The sequence below is a fragment of the Lithobates pipiens genome, unplaced genomic scaffold (genome assembly GCF_037356315.1).
Source record: "Lithobates pipiens isolate NorthernLeopardFrog02 unplaced genomic scaffold, aLitPip1_a1.2 Scaffold_18, whole genome shotgun sequence".
NCBI lineage: Eukaryota > Metazoa > Chordata > Amphibia > Anura > Ranidae > Lithobates > Lithobates pipiens.
This window is the reverse complement of record NW_027507758.1, coordinates 223,172,654-223,189,134: the sequence shown is the minus strand read 5'-3', so window position 1 is coordinate 223,189,134 and position 16,481 is coordinate 223,172,654. Positions and strand designations below refer to the sequence as shown.

The 16,481-nt window shown below is 49.0% G+C and overlaps 1 protein-coding gene across 2 annotated transcripts in view; it reads right to left on the bottom strand.

Moving 5' to 3' along the window:
- Positions 1-296: 296 nt before the first annotated feature.
- The window catches only part of RNASET2 (ribonuclease T2), a 108,532-nt gene continuing 92,347 nt past the window's right edge, over positions 297-16,481 (bottom strand). For both annotated transcript variants that reach the window (XM_077486628.1, XM_077486626.1), the window contains one exon: positions 297-2,359. In XM_077486628.1, the coding sequence (XP_077342754.1) occupies positions 2,168-2,359 (192 nt within the window). In that variant the 3' untranslated portion in view covers positions 297-2,167. The remainder of the gene's footprint in view (positions 2,360-16,481) is intronic.

The window sequence follows — 16,481 nt, the reverse complement described above, 5'->3', positions numbered from 1 at the left end:
CACGGGTGCCTCACCAGGATGGAATGGATAGCTGGTCAGCGGGTGTTTGGCAGGAACAGCAGACCCTGGGCTGGTGGCAACAGGCAGGTAGGCAGTGATGCAGGAAGACTGATGGCCCATGATAGAGGATGCTCCAGCAGGAGCCAGTCAGGTGCATGCAGAGCAGAAGAGACACAGGATGCGTGGTCAGGAAAGCATGGATGTATTTTCTTGACATTCGTGATGAAAATGTACAATACGTGTGTACACTAGTGCTGCACAGATTAGTGTATACCAAAGCAAATAAATTTAAAAGCTAAAATCGTAAAATGTAATTTATTGTTCAAAAATGCCTAATAATACATCATACAAAAATAACAGAAGAGTGATCAAAACAAGGTTGACATGGTATTTGGAATCTGTAGAACAGAACAATGCAGAGCTTTTTCTGATATGGTAGGCTGACTAACCTAGCATAAAATATAAAAACAATAATGAACACAACAGTGCAACATATGTAACATCTTTATTTGTAAAATACAACATGATTCTTCGGACATGATTACTTCCCCTGAAAAAAAAAAGTAAAAATAATAGCAAAAGTGCAAAAATCTAAAACCTTTTTTAGTAAAACCCAACATCAGCTGTCAGAAGCGATTACTTCTCATTAAAAATGTTGTGCATTATTTTTTCCTTTGTCATATTTTTTACAGTTAAACCAAATTGTCAATACCCTTACTTGCAACTATGACTTAGGGCTCATGCACACAAGAGTTTAAAGGATCAGTTCACCTATGTAAAAAAAAAAAAATGAACATCTTTTTACAGGTAAAAAATGTGTAATTATTATTATTTTTTTTTTTACTAGGAGCTTGCAAAGCATTGCACCCGCGATCAGTAGGGCTCTTGCAGACTGATTGTGTAAGCTGTCTGTAGATTGTGTGGGCAGGCAGTTACATACCGACAAGAAGCAACAATGAATAACCTAGAGTGCTAAAAAAGCGTTCTGGTAGTTCTTTGTGAACAATAAGCGGAGAGCCGCAAAGGCTGTTGGTATTTGTGGTTCTTCCATTCACAGAACTCTGAATGAATGACGTGGCCGGGTGGGCGGCGCTCCATCAAGCAAGCCATATTTTATCATTTTGACAGAAAATGTGGAGAGAATATTCCCCTGCTACCTGTCACAATAGGGGGGGGGGGGGGTGGTGGTGCCAGGGCTGCTGCAACAGTGACATGTTATATGTTACACCTTGAATAGGTGTAACTCCATATGTTACAAAAGGTGGAATTATGCCGCGTACACACGACCAGACATTCCGGCAGACTAGGTCCGACGGTCTTCCCGACGGACTTTCGGTGGAGTTCCGACAGACTTTCTGAATGAACGGACTTAGCAAAACATAAATGGACTAAGTCCGTTCGAAAGTCTGTTCATTTTGAACGTGATGACATAAAATGGGATTAAAAAAGGAAGGCCAGTAGCCAATAGCTTCCCTTGCGTTGTATTTGGCCATCTGTTTTCCCAACAGGAATTGAGTCCATCGGACATATTTAAAACACGTTCTATTTCTAGGTCCGTCTAATTTTTTAAAGGAAAAACGATTGGATTAACCCACACACGATCAGATTGTGCGATGGACTGATTCTGTTGGACCTAGTCTGCCAGAAAGTCCAGTCGTGTGTACGCGGCATTATCCTTTAAAAGCCTGTAAAAGTACCTCTGTGTATGCCTATGGGCTTGATTTAGTACAACTGGAGAGTGAAAAATCTGGTGCAGCTGTGTATGGTAGACAACTTCTAACTTCAGATTGTTCCATTAAGCATTGACACAAACAAACCTGGAAGCCGATTGGTTTCTATGCAAAGCTGCACCAGATTTCTCAGAAAAACATGCCTAAATACATATAAACACAAGATGTTTTTTAGCATTTGAGTGCAAATGCATTCCAATGGCCTGCATAAATTAGTATTCATTCATTTATGGTCAACAAATTGCATAAACTCATGTGCAATACGTGGTCTTGGCACATTTTTTTAAGCAGCATTTTCAGGTCAGGAGTTCAGAGGGGCTTAAACAGACACCCAGCATGCATGAGGCCTTACCCATGTCAACAAATTACTGCTAGTACACTATCATGAAATTATTAAAGACATTTTCAAGTTGATTCTTCCATGTGGACAACTATGATTACTGTACAGGTGGGTAATAGGTGTTTATTGACTTATCACAAACATGCAAATCCACATAAGATGCTTCCAGCTTCCTGCTCATCTGTTTAGTTAGTAAAAGCTCATCTTTTGGTTCCACTGTACAGTTTTGCAGATTAAAATCTTTTGTGAAACATATTTCAATCTGTCCCAGAGTTTGAGCATCTTCACCCTGAGAAAGACAATGAGACAAATGATTGTATGTTACCACATATTATTTAATCCTGTATAATAATAATAATATTCTACAGTTCACCTTTTATTACCATAGAACATTAAATCAAAGGGGGATTTGTTTTGTCTTTTGACACTGATAGTGTAAATATAAAAATAGTTTCTCTTATGTCAAAGTGAAAACAGATTTCTTAAATGGTATTCAAATTAATGGAAAAACATGAATAGATATTTTTAGAACATGTCTAAAGTAGTCACATGATTGGATAAACAGACATCACCTGTGTGTAATCAAGGGGTTGCAGTTTAAATATGTACCATAAATCTGAGGATTCAACTTCTGATGCTTTGGTATTGTGGTATAACCTTCACTATAAAAGCATAAAAGAACACCCAAAGCTACTATATGGAAAAGGTGACCGAAAAGCACGTCAAGGAATACATACAAGAACATTTCTAAATCATGGATCATTCCTTGGAGCACGGTTAAATCACTAAGAAATAGAAACAATATGGTACAGCTGTAAACCAATGCAGAATAGGTCATCTATTAAAAGTGAGTGGTTGTAACAGCAGGTTAGAAGCCACTAAGAGACCTATTACAACTCTGAGGGTGTTACCAGCCTCAGTATGTGAGATTAACAAAGTCTAATAGCACCTATAATTTGCCAAAAGGCAAGTGTTATACTCTTAAAAGAAGAGTTTGTGTTGTAAAATAACAAAATATTTATACTCCCGTAGCTGTAGATGGCTGCAGCACTGATCCAATTCTGCATCTGCCCTCTGATCGCTCAGTTCTCACTGCTGAGACAAACACCACTGATCACTCAGTTCTGCCCATCTTCTCTGAGCAGAGAGCCGTGACTGTCAGTCAGGGGCTCTCTGCTCTCCGCATACAGTGGAGCACTGGGCTGTGGAGGGGGCAGGAGGGGATGACTCAGGCTCTCATCAGATAGCTAAGAGGTGCCAATTCAGGCTTCTGGGTGGATCCTGACCACATGGTCAGGATCTTCCCCAAGCCTGGATAAGCTCAGTGACGTCAGCAAACAGCAGGCTTTCGCCTACTGTCAGCTGAAAACGGGTCACAGGACTGCAGAATGAACTGCACTCCTGTGATCAATAAGAGAAGTTTGGCCATACTTCAAGTCAGCTAGAAGGTTCTATGATCTTGTGAGACCAAAGTTGAGCTTTATGGCCATCAGAAGAAAAGTTTTGGCAAAGGTTAAAGACTGCGCATGATCATAAAACACACCATCCGCACCATAAAGCATGAGGCAGCATCTTGCTTTGGGAATGCTTTCCTGCAGCAGACCCTGGATGAGTTATGAGAGCAGAGGGTAGAATTAAAACAAAATACAGGGAAATCCTGGAGGAAAACCTGATGCAACCAGCAAGAAACCGAGCCTGGGGAGAAGATTTGTCTTCTAGCATGGCAATGACCTCAACCAAAAAGGCAAAACTACACAAGAATGTTTTGAAAAATGACCAGTTACAATTACCGGTAACGGGTTTTCTAGGAAATCTTCCAGGACGGCATACCTGAGATGACTGGTCCACCTGACAGGAAACACAATCAACAGCAAGTTTAAAAGTCCCCACCCCTCCCTCAGACCCTCAGTTATGGCAAAGGAAAAACCCCACACCAGTGTCAGAGGGAACATTCTGTGAGGAATGAATATACTACACCAACAAAACAAGGGTAGGGAAGTAGGCCTGCCGTCCTGGAAGATTTCCTAGAAAACCCGTTACCGGTAAGTGTAACTGGTCATTTTCTCTAGTCATCTTCCAGGACGGCACACCTGAGAGGATGAGCAAGAAGTTCAGGCCTACCTTAGGGCGAGACAACCGCTTGTAGGACCTTCCTGCCAAATGTCAAGTCCTGAGAGGACAACAGCTCCACTCTGTAGTGCCTCAGAAATGTCTTGTGGCTCGTCCATGTTGCTGCCCTGCAGATCTGGTCGATTGAGGCGCCTGCCCTTTCTGCCCAGGAGGTCACCAGGGACCTGGTTGAATGCGCCTTAAGGTGGGTAGGCACTGGTTTACCTGCCTGCCCATAAGCTATAGTTATGGTCTGTCTGATCCATCTTGCTATCGTTGGCTTAGAAGCTTGCAGATCCTTTCTCTTCCCTGAGAAGGTGATTAGTAAGTGACTGGATCTCCTAAAGTCTCTTACTCTCTCTAAGTACACTAGGAGACAGCGCCTGACGTCTAAGAGATGGAACCTTTCCTCTTCCTTATTCTTAGGATTCAGGCAGAAGGACGGGAGAATAATATCTTCTGTTCTGTGAAAACCCGAAGCTACCTTTGGCAAATAAAGGGGATCCTGACTGAGGATTATCCTATCCTCTAGTATACGCAAAAATGGCTCCTTAATCGAAAGAGCCTGTAAATCACTAACCCTTCTGGCCGTGGTAATGGCCAGAAGGAAGGATAACTTAAATGATAATAATCGAACGGAAACCTGAGCCACCGGCTCAAAGGGCCCTCTTGTCAGGGCATCTAACACCAGTGATAAGTCCCACGGAGGGCACCTGACCGACCTGACTGGGGTCACCCTTTCCCTGGCAGAACATCTTTTTATCAGGGGTTCCTGTGCTAGTCTCCTGTCAAAAAACACAGACAGGGCTGCTACCTGGACCTTAAGAGTGCTAACTGCCAATCCCTGGTCCACCCCCTCTTGAAGAAAATCTAGGATGGTAGGTATCATCTGGAGAGCCCCCTGCTTAGACTGTAACCAACAGGAGAAAACTTTCCAGACCTTTGCATAAATTCTCCTGGTGACTCCCTTTCTACTGAGGAGAAGAGTATCTATCACTTTCTCTGAGCAACCCCTATCACGGAGGATTTCCCTCTGAAGAGCCATGCTGTCAGAGAGAGACGTCCCGGGTCGGGGTGAAAGACTGGACCTTGAATGAGCAGGTCTCGTTGTACCGGCAGATGCAGCGGGGGAGCTACTAAACGGTTCTGAATGGAGGGAAACCAAACCCTCTTCGGCCACCAGGGTGCTATCAACACCAGGTCTGTCCTTGACTGAGCCAACATTTGTAGAACTCTGGGAATGAGTGCTAGTGGGGGAAAGGCATACGCCAGCCTGAAATCCCACATCTGTACAAAGGCGTCTACTCCCTCTGCTCCCTGTTCCTTGAAGAGGGAGAAAAACCTGCGGACCTTCGCATTCCTCCGGGAAGCGAATAAATCTACTTCTGGTCTGCCAAAATGTCTGCACACCAGGGCAAAGACCTCTTTGTTCAACCCCCATTCTCCTTGAAGGATGGGTTGTCTGCTTAGGAAATCGGCCTGAAAATTGAGGGACCCCTTTAAATGTACCGCTGAAAGCGAGAGGATCCTCCCCTACGCTTCTTCTAGGATCTCCTGAGTCAACTTCCTCAGTCTGCCTGACCTTGTCCCCCCCTGGTGGTTTAGGTAGGCAACCGTGACCAGGTTGTCCGAGAGGACCTGGACCTCTCTGCCCTAAAGCTGCTCTTGGAAGGAGCTTAGTGCCTTGCCTACTGCCAGAAGTTCCCTGAAATTGGAGGACTCCCTGGCTTGGCTGCAGTTCCAGGACCCCTGGGTATACCGGTCTCCCAAGTGAGCCCCCCAACCCCAGGCGCTGGCGTCCGTGGTTAGGACCAGCGGGTCTATCTGGAACCAGGAGCGACCCCTCGATCAGAGTCGAGCCACCACCGTAGAGAGAGAGCAACCTCTTCTGTGATAGACACTTTTCTTTCCAATGCTTCTTTTCTTCCTCCCCAGGAGGCAAGAAGGAAGGCTTGGAGTTGCCGAGAATGGAGTTGCGCCCAAGTCACTGCCGGTATACAAGAGGTTATGAGACCCAAGAGTCTCATGATATACCTCAGGGAGGCTACCCCCCTTGGAGGAGGGTGATAACCGCAGCCTGGACTTTCGCTACCTTTTCTGCTGGTAAAAACACCCTCTGTGACTGCGAGTCTATCAGGTAGCCCAGGTAAAGCTGGGTCTGAGATGGAGTAAGCGAGGACTTTCCCGGCTGACCATCCAACCCAAGGTCTCCAGGGTCCTCAGCACTGTGTCCCTGTCTCTCAAGGTCTGCGTCTGATCCCCCCTGTAGACCAGTAAATCGTCCAGGTAGGGTATCAAACCTATTCCCTGGAGATGTAGGTATGCCACCACCTCGGCCATTACCTTTGTGAAAACCCTTGGACTGGCTGCCAGACCAAAGGGGAGTGCCCTGAACTGCCAGTGCTCTATCTTCTGCTGCATGTGTATTGCGAAGCGTAAGTATTTCTGGTGTTCTGGAGCAATGGGTATATGCAAATATGCGTCTTTCAGGTCCAGAGTGACCATAAAAACTCCTGCCTGAAGATGTCTCCTTACAGAATAGATGCTTTCCATTCTGAACTTTTTGTGTAATAAGTAACGGTTGAGATCTCTTAAATTTATTATCAACTGAAACTTGCCCGAGGGCTTCGGAACCACGAAAACATGTGAGTAAAAGCCCTGGGTCAACTGACTGACTGGTACCGGAGCAATAACGTCTTGCTCTGCCAGTTCTCGTATACTTCCCAGCAGACCCTCTGCCTTGGTAGGATCCCTGAGGAGAAAGGTGACAAGAAAATTTTGTGGAGGGGACAGTTGAAACTCTAGTCCAGGGATATGCAATTAGCGGACCTCCAGCTGTTGCAGAAATACAAGTCCAATGAGGCATAGTAAGACTCTGACAGCCACAAGCATGACACTCAGAGGCAGAGGCATGATGGGACTTGTAGTTCTACAATAGCTGGAGGTCCGCTAATTGCATATCCCTGCTCTAGTCTGTACCCCTCTCTTAAGAGGCTTAAAATATATGGACTCTGCGTAACCTTCTGCCACTCTGAAAGGAAACCGCGGAGCCTTGCGCCTACCTTTACGGTGGCGTCATTTGGCTTCCTTATGGGAAGGAGCAGAACCGGAAAAAAGGATCGCACTTTTTTCCTTTCCCTTCCCAAGACCCCACTTCTTCCTCTGGTCACAAATTTCTTGCCCTTTTCTTTTTTAGGTTTCACCGGGAATTTCTTTCCCCTCTCTGTGGACCGGGAGAGGACCTGATCCAAACCTGAGCCAAAGAGCAGGGAGCCCTCAAAGGGAATCCCACAGAGACGAGACTTAGAGGTGAAGTCCCCGTCCCAGGTCTTTACCCATAGGGCCCTCCTGGCGGAGTTTAGAAGTGCCGCTGACTTAGCTGTGGGTCTGACAGTCTCCACTGCTGCATCTGCCACATATGTTACTGCTCTGCTGATTACCTCCAGCGAGTCTACAATCTCTTTAGCCTCTTTGTTACGCGAGACGTGTTCCATTAGTCTGTCAAGCCACGCGTCTGCATTTCTGGCTACACAGGCCGAGGCTAAGGCGGGGGCCATAGCCGCCGCATTTGCCTCCCAAGCCCTCCTGAGTAGGATCTCTGACTTCTTGTCCATCTGGTCCTGAATGCTTCCTGAATCCTCAAAGGACAGATTGGACTTTTTGGACACCTGTTCTAAGGCTGCATCCAGGCGGGGAGTCTTAAAAACTTTTCTTCCTCCTCGTCCTTGAAAGGACACCTTCTCTTCCAGGCTTTTAGCCTAAGAAGCTTGTGCTCAGGCTCCTTCCATTCCCTGAGGATTATATCCTTCAGGGACTGGTGCACAGGAAAGGTTCTGGCCTGTAACCTCCCTAAGCCTCTATATACCCTATCCTGGGCTGATACCTGAGTAGAAGGTACTTGTATATCCTCTGAGGCATAGATGGCTTTTAATAAGCCTTTCATATCGTCTGTCGAGAACAAGAGACCTCCAGGTTTAGCCTCTCCCTGGCTATCCTGGTCCGAATCCTCCTCCCCCGTACTAAAATCTGGGACCTGACCTTCCTCTGCCTCAGATAGAAAAGAGACCTGGTCCTGGGAACCCGTGTAGGACGTAGATAAGTCTTCTTGTGAAAGAGGGGTATCTCTCCCAGTGGGGCCCTCATCCCGACCTTTCTCAAGTGTAGTACGGAAGGCCTGAAGGGTAGCTAACATCTCTGACTGTAAGGCCGACAATCCTTCACTACCTGAGTGGTCTCCTTGCCAGCGAGCTTAAAAATGCACTTATTGCAGAAGGGCTTGCTGTGGTCTTGTGGCAGCTTAGAGTTACAATACCCACAGCGCCTGGACTTAGAAGCAGCCTTACCCTTGGACCTACTGGCTGACCCCTGGGCAGAATCCTGGGTCCCTAGAGACAATAAAAAAGTTCCCATTAGCTACACATGTCTTAAAGGAGAAGGGGGGTCTCTCAGAGTACCCTGCTCCTACAATAAACAGTCGGATCACTCACCCCCTGTGGCGACCTCACTGGCTGTCTGCTCGGATGCCCCTTCTATGTCCATGGCATCTTCACTGCCCCGCAGGATCGCTAAAGTGGACCGGGTGCTGTCCTGAGCGTCCCCTCCTGTTTGCTGCCAAAGTAGTGTGGTCCTGGGTCTGGATCTGCGGTCAACCCGTCTCCAGCCCTGTCCGTGCTGCCTGGGTGCTTTCCACTGCACCAGCTACAGCGTCTTGTCCTGGTGGTTGGCGCCATTTTTCAAGAAGTCCGTCGCCCGGAAGTGACGTTCGGACTTCCGGGCATGCGCAGAGACGCTGGAACGCACGCCGTCGTATCCAGCCACTATGCACCGCAGAAGGAGAGAAACTCACCACGCTTACACCAACACTACCCAGGATCCCTAAGGTAAAGGGGGGCAAACAGTACGAATGGGGAACAGAGCTGCAGAAAACAACTCCCCTGTTTATGCAGCCTGAACTTTTCCTGTAACTAGGCAGGAACCCCCCCCGAGGGTCTCTCTGGACTAACGCAGGCTCCCTGCCTACTTGAGCCCAGCTGGGGGAAAAAGGGGTTTAAGAAAAACAAGGGGTCCCCGACCCCTTTTCTAAGGGTCCCCCCTCTAGGTAAGGGAGGCAAAACCCTACAGACGGGGAGCAGCGCTACCAAGACAACTCCCCTGTCTTGTGAGCCTGTAATCAGTCTCCCTCAGGAGAAGATCACCCCATGGAGGTGAGCATCCAACCTCACTTGAGACTACCGCAGACTCCCTGTCTGCTCGAGTCTCAGTCTGGGGAAAGATTTAGAGGAAAAAGGTCCCAGACCCTCCAATTACAAACATAAAAAAAGAAGAAAATTGGTTTCGCTGCCACTTGTGGGAAACACAATCAATAACTGAGGGTCTGAGGGAGGGGTGGGGACTTTTAAACTTGTTGTTGTGTTTCCTGTCAGGTGGACCAGTCATCTCAGGTGTGCCGTCCTGGAAGATGACTAGCGAAAACTTGGTTTATAAAGTTCAGATATAGGATGGGGCGCCAATCCTCCCACTGACACCAACAATGGGGCACTAGTCCTCCCAATTATGGGGTACTATTCCTCCCCCTAATGCCAAAAGTGGTAATGTTTACCTCTGATGCCACAGTTCAGCCCCACTTAAGTCTGAAGGACAGTAAACCGACCCTTTGGAGACCCCTGATCTAGATTAACAACACATAGGGAAGCATGCCCACCTAAATACTTTTAAGTCAGTTGTGTAACTGATTAAAAATTGCTTAGATGGGTATACTTACCTATATGTTGTTAATCGAAATGGCCTCTTGCTCTCCTGAAAAAGTGAAGTACATTGAGAACAGCTTAACCTAAATGGCTCTTTAACAGAGTTTGAGGTGGTTGCACTCACTGGCTTTCTAAAAGAGTTGGAGCAAGTAATACATCCTCCTCATCTTCCTTGTTATGAGCATTTAAACCCTTGCAGTCTGAGGTAGAATGGTGAAGGGGGAATTACAAGGGTACATTTTGGCTAATTCCTGGAGATTGGCTTTAATGTTCTTCCCCCCTGCCTCTGCCCTTTACCTCTAAGGCCGCGTACACACGGGCGGACTGTTCGCCCAACTCTGTCCGCTGAACAGTGTTTCAGCGGACAGTCCGCCCGTGTGTGGGCTTTCAGCGGACAGTTTCAGCGGACAGTTTGACGGACAAAGTCTTTCGGAAATTCCGAAAAACTGTCCGCTGAAACTTTGTTTGAGCGAACAGTCCGCCCGTGTGTAGGCTACTTTCGAAATGAGCAAACTGTTCCCGCTCGGAGGAAAGTCTGCTCATTTCGAGCGCGTGTGAAGGTAGGCGGGGCCCGCGACGGAGACGTCGCGGGCTCCGCCGCCTGGAATGGACTTAAAGGGGAACCCCAACGCCGAAAAAAATCGGCGTGGGGGTCCCCCCAAAGTCCACAACAGACCCTTGTCCGAGCACGCTACCCGGCCGGCCAGGAAAGGGGGGCGAGCGAGCGCGCCCCCCCTCCTGAGCCGTACCAGGCCGCGTGCCCTCAACATGGGGGGTGCCTTGGGGAAGGGGGGGCCGCGCGGCCCCCTCACCCCAAAGCACCTTGTCCCCATGTTGATGAGGACAAGGGCCTCTTCCCGACAACCCTGGCCGTTGGTTGTCGGGGTCTGCGGGCGGGGGGCTTATCGGAATCCGGGAGCCCCCTTTAAGAAGGGGGCCCCCGGATACCGGCCCCCCACCCTATGTAAATGAGTATGGGGTACAATGTACCCCTACCCATTCACCTGTAAAATAAAAGTACCCAAAAAAAAAACACAACACACGAGAAAAAATATTTTATTGCACAGCTCCGGGGGTCTTCCGTCTTCGGGGGTCTTCTCGCCGGACTCCTCCGCTATCTTCGTGTAGCTCTTTTGCTAGCGGAGGAGTCCGGCTTTCTTCCTCCCCGCCGCCGGCCTCTTCTCCCGACTTCGGGGGTCTTGTCCCCCTCTTCGGTTCTTCTGCCGGGCCACCGCGCCTTCTTGTAGCTCTTTTGCAGGCGGTGGCCCGGTCTTCTGTCGCCGCCGCCTTCCGTTCTTCTGCCGGGCCACCGCGCCTTCTTATAGCTCTTTTGCAGGCGGTGGCCCGGTCTTCTGTCGCCGCTGTCGCCGCCTTCCGTTCTTCTTCTTCTTCTTGTTCTTCTTCTTCTTCTCCAGGAGATGTTGACACGACGCTCTCTCCGGCCGGAATGCCAGAGCCGCCCTGCGCTGCCACTTATATAGTGACAATGGGGCGGTGTCACATGGTATATGTCACATGGGTTGGTCACATGGGTTGATGTCACATGGTGACCCCGCCCCCTTACGATGTCATAGTCCCCATGTGACATCAACCCATGTGACATATACCATGTGACACCGCCCCATTGTCACTATATAAGTGGCAGCGCAGGGCGGCTCTGGCATTCCGGCCGGAGAGAGCGTCGTGTCAACATCTCCTGGAGAAGAAGAAGAAGAACAAGAAGAAGAAGAAGAACGGAAGGCGGCGACGGCGACAGCGGCGACAGAAGACCGGGCCACCGCCTGCAAAAGAGCTATAAGAAGGCGCGGTGGCCCGGCAGAAGAACCGAAGAGGGGGACAAGACCCCCGAAGTCGGGAGAAGAGGCCGGCGGCGGGGAGGAAGAAAGCCGGACTCCTCCGCTAGCAAAAGAGCTACACGAAGATAGCGGAGGAGTCCGGCGAGAAGACCCCCGAAGACGGAAGACCCCCGGAGCTGTGCAATAAAATATTTTTTCTCGTGTGTTGTGTTTTTTTTTTGGGTACTTTTATTTTACAGGTGAATGGGTAGGGGTACATTGTACCCCATACTCATTCACATAGGGTGGGGGGCCGGTATCCGGGGGCCCCCTTCTTAAAGGGGGCTCCCGGATTCCGATAAGCCCCCCGCCCGCAGACCCCGACAACCAACGGCCAGGGTTGTCGGGAAGAGGCCCTTGTCCTCATCAACATGGGGACAAGGTGCTTTGGGGTGGGGGGGCCGCGCGGCCCCCCTTCCCCAAGGCACCCCCCATGTTGAGGGCACGCGGCCTGGTACGGCTCAGGAGGGGGGGCGCGCTCGCTCGCCCCCCTTTCCTGGCCGGCCGGGTAGCGTGCTCGGACAAGGGTCTGTTGTGGACTTTGGGGGGACCCCCACGCCGATTTTTTTCGGCGTTGGGGTTCCCCTTTAAGTCCATTCCAGGCGGCGGTGCCCGCGACGTCTCCTTCGCGGGCCCCGCCTACCTGTACACGCGCTCGAAATGGGCGGACTTGCCTCCGCCTTACGTGGGCGAGTCCGTTCATTTCAAAAGTTGAGCGAACTGTTTGGCAAACAGTTCGCTGAAACAGTCCGCTCGTGTGTGGGCAAGTCCGCTCATGCAAATTTTGAGCGGACTGTTGCGGCAACTGTTTGACGAACAAAGTTTCAGCGAACAGTCCCCGCGTGTGTACGCGGCCTCAGACTAAGCCCCATTGGGTAGGGCATAACACTTCAGAGGGTGTGGCTTATGGAGTGGTGCAAGGCTTAGGCCATCTCACGTTAACTACATTGACTGGATTGGTAGAGCAGCACATTTTTTAAGTAAGCTTTACTATGCAATTTACATATCTTCTGGACATTGCTATATAATGTATTGTATCTTAAAAACTGAATGAGTGTAATATGATGTTCAGAGTGTAGAAATCCTAACAACCTATAAGCCCGATTAATCCTGCAAGCATATCCCGATGGAGGAATAAAAAGCAGACTGTTTTCACAAATCAATAGAGAGGAGTAAACAACTTGAAACGGTGACCCTAAAAAAAAAAGAAAAAAAAAAAGGTGCTTGTGGGTAAACCAAAGATCCCATACAGTTTGGTACTGTACAGAAGGGAGTCCAGAATAAGGTGGTAAAACCATTTAATGAGCTGAACAGAATCAACCCTAGTTGCAACTTGTTCAAAAGGGAAAATTCAGTGACTTCAGTTACAGTATATATTTGGGACCAATGTAACTATGCATACACCATACCAGTAGGATCCCTCTGTGGAAATCACTGTAGTAGACACTGCCACTCCAGTGATCTCCACTAGCTTTGAGGTTCTGTGCTGAGTGGCTACCCTGCTGCAGTATCCTGAACAATGCTTTCCCCACCATGATTCCATCAAGCTGCCACAATATAACTATGTAAAAAAAGCCATACCTGGGGCCAAGATCTATGACTGTACAGGGAATACATCAAAACCTAGTGTTTAGTTATTCTGGCAGTTATGGTTATCCAGATCTTCTACCTGAGTAAGGGTGTTAAATATGGTTTCATGGTCACAGCAGAGGATTTTGTGAGCTGGACGGCTACAGAGTTTTCATCATGCTTGGTCTCCAGGTTATCAGGCCATCTCCTGATAAAAACGTTTATGTGTTCTGCAGTTCACAGTCTATGGCAGGTGGTAGATATCGAGACAAGACCCGTGGAAAGGCCAGAGAAGAAAAAAAAAAAGGCCCGCAATGCTATCTTGGAGCATCTTGGGCTGCCAAAGCTGTCCCTGCAAGTTTGCTATTAGGGGCTAGGGCTTCCACACTGTGCATTCTTCCTCTGCATGCATTGCTCTGGCAGACTGGGGGGTACAGCAAGAAAGGAGTATTAAGTCCTTGTTTAGCCCTTGAAATCCTGGCTTTAGTGTTCTTGGTATAGCAGAATGATAGGGGAGAGCACCAGTCCCATCCTGAACCATGCATGTACCCCTTAAATATGAACTCTTAACAGATGATATGTGTTTGCTCCTTCAAACATTTTAACATATTGGACACATTGCAATTTGAAATTATAGGATTTTTTGTACTCACCGTAAAACCCCTTTCTCTGCAATTCACCGACCGACACAGCTCCTCTCTGTAACAAAATGGGTTGTCAGCCCTATCACTGGAGATTACTAGGCAAGTTGTAATACAACACTTCAGAACTTTTAGTTCCGCCCAGGGGGCGGTCCCTAGGCTACAACCCCACAGCCTGCTCTAGCAAACTCAGTATGTCAACAAGCAGTATAACGTAAAGAGAAAAAGGAGAGGCGGGTGCTGTGTCGGTCGGTGAATTACAGAGAAAAGGATTTTACGGTGAGTACAAAAAATCCTATTTTCTCTTATATTCACCGACCGACACAGCTCCTCTCTGTAACAAAATGGGACGTTCCCAAGCAGTGCCAAACGAGGGGTGGGAAAAACAGCATAAAAACTTCACCCACCATGGCAAGTGGGAACTAGTGAAACTAAACCCACATAAAAACAGCAGTGTGTCGAAAAACACCACGACATAATCGGGTATCCTCAACAGGAGTGATCCCCAAGACCGCAACCAAATGCGGAAGTAATGCAACAGTGCATTAACATAACAGTATTGCGTTTCTATCGAAAAAACAGGAAAAAATAAAGATTGCATATTTAATTGCAACTACACGGCCGCCTGCAAAACTTTGCGGCCAAAACAGGCATCAGCCGATGCACCGACATCTACCTTGTAGAACTTGGTAAACGTATGGACAGACGACCAGGGCTCCGCCTTACACACCTGAGCGACCAACACTTGGTGTCGAAAGGCCCAAGACGTTACGACTGCCCTCGTAGAGTGGGCCGTGACCGGAAAGAGGGGCACCTGCCCCTTCAAGGCGTAGGCTTGTACTACAATCTGTCTGATCCACCTGGAAATGGTGGCCGACGAGACCGCCATACCCTTCTTTGGACCAGACACCGAAACAAACAGTGAGTCTGACTTCCGAAAGGGAGCCATGGCAGCCAAATACACCCTCAGGGACCTCATCACATCCGGAGCGTGAAGGGCCACCTCTTTGGGGTGCTTCGGCTTAGGACACAGCGATGGTAATACAATGTCCTCATTGATATGAAAAGCTGAGACCCCCTTCGGTAGAAAAGATGGTTGCGGACGCAACACCACCTTATCCCTGTGGATGACCAGATAGGGCGACTTGCAAGACAAGGCCGCCAATTCCGAAACCCTCCTGGCTGATGTGATGGCCACTAGAAAGACCACCTTCTGGGAGCGACAGGGAGTCAACAGGGAAATCTCCCTGATATTTATAAACGGCGGTTTTTGAAGCGCCGACAATACCAGGTTCAAATTCCATGGGGGTAACGGTGGGCGCACCGGAGGGACTACATGTCGTACCCCCTGAACGAAGGTACCCACCAAGGAGTGCGATGCCAGGGGTCATTGAAAAAAAAGACAGCCAAGGCTGAGATTTACCCCTTGATGGTGCTCAATGCCACTCTGGAAAAGGAACGTGGATGCCATCCTTTCTCCTCACACATGGAGATGTAGGCCTTCCATGTACAATGGTATATCTACCGAGAAGATTTCCGTGCCCTCAACATAGTTGGAATCACCGAGTCCGACAGACCCCGATTCCTCAACACCTGGCTCTCAATAGCCATGCCGTTAAAGCCAGCGATGGTAAAGCAGGAGGAAACATTGGACCTTGAGATAGGAGGTCCTCTCGCAACGGCAGTCGCTAGGGAGCGTCTGCCACTAGACGCACCAGGTCTGCGTACCAGGGCTGCTGAGGCCAATCTGGGGAAACCAGGATTACTGGAATCCCCTCGGCTTCCATTCTGCGAAGCAGACGTGGCAACAGTTCCAGTGGATGAAATGCGTATATCAGCTGGTACTGATCCCACGGAGCCACCAGCGCGTCTGCTCATGGCTCTCTTGTCCTGGACACGAATCTTGGCACCTTCCGATTGAGACGGGAGGCCAATAGATCCACATCTGGTGTGCCCCACTTCCGGCACAGCAGCCTGAATATCTCTGGATGTCTCCGGATGTCCATTCTCCTGGGTCCAGCATCTGTCGACTCAGATAGTCCGCCTGCCAGTTTTCCACTCCTGGTACGTGTCGCTCTGCCCACCAAAGTATGTGAGCGACCTCCCGAGCAGCGGCTAAGCTCCTTGTTCCCCCTTGGTGATTTATGTACGCCACAGCCATGGCGTTGTCCGACTGTATCCTGATCGAACGCCCTTGAAGACTCATCGAACATGTGTGGAGGCACAGCCTGATCGCTCTCAATTCGAACAGATTGATCGGCAACTCGGATTCTTTCGTCGACTAGAGGCCCTGAGCCGAATGAATCCCCATCACTCCACCCCAGCCGGATAGACTGGCGTCCGTAGTAATCACCATCCATTTCAGAGGAAGGAACAACTGAATCACCGGAGACCTCAACCACCAGATCAGAGAGTCCCTGACTGGCTGGCTCACCTGGATCTATCGATTCAGGGACAACTATTTGTCCCATTTCAACAAGATCTCCTTCTGCAGTACTCTGGTGTGGAAC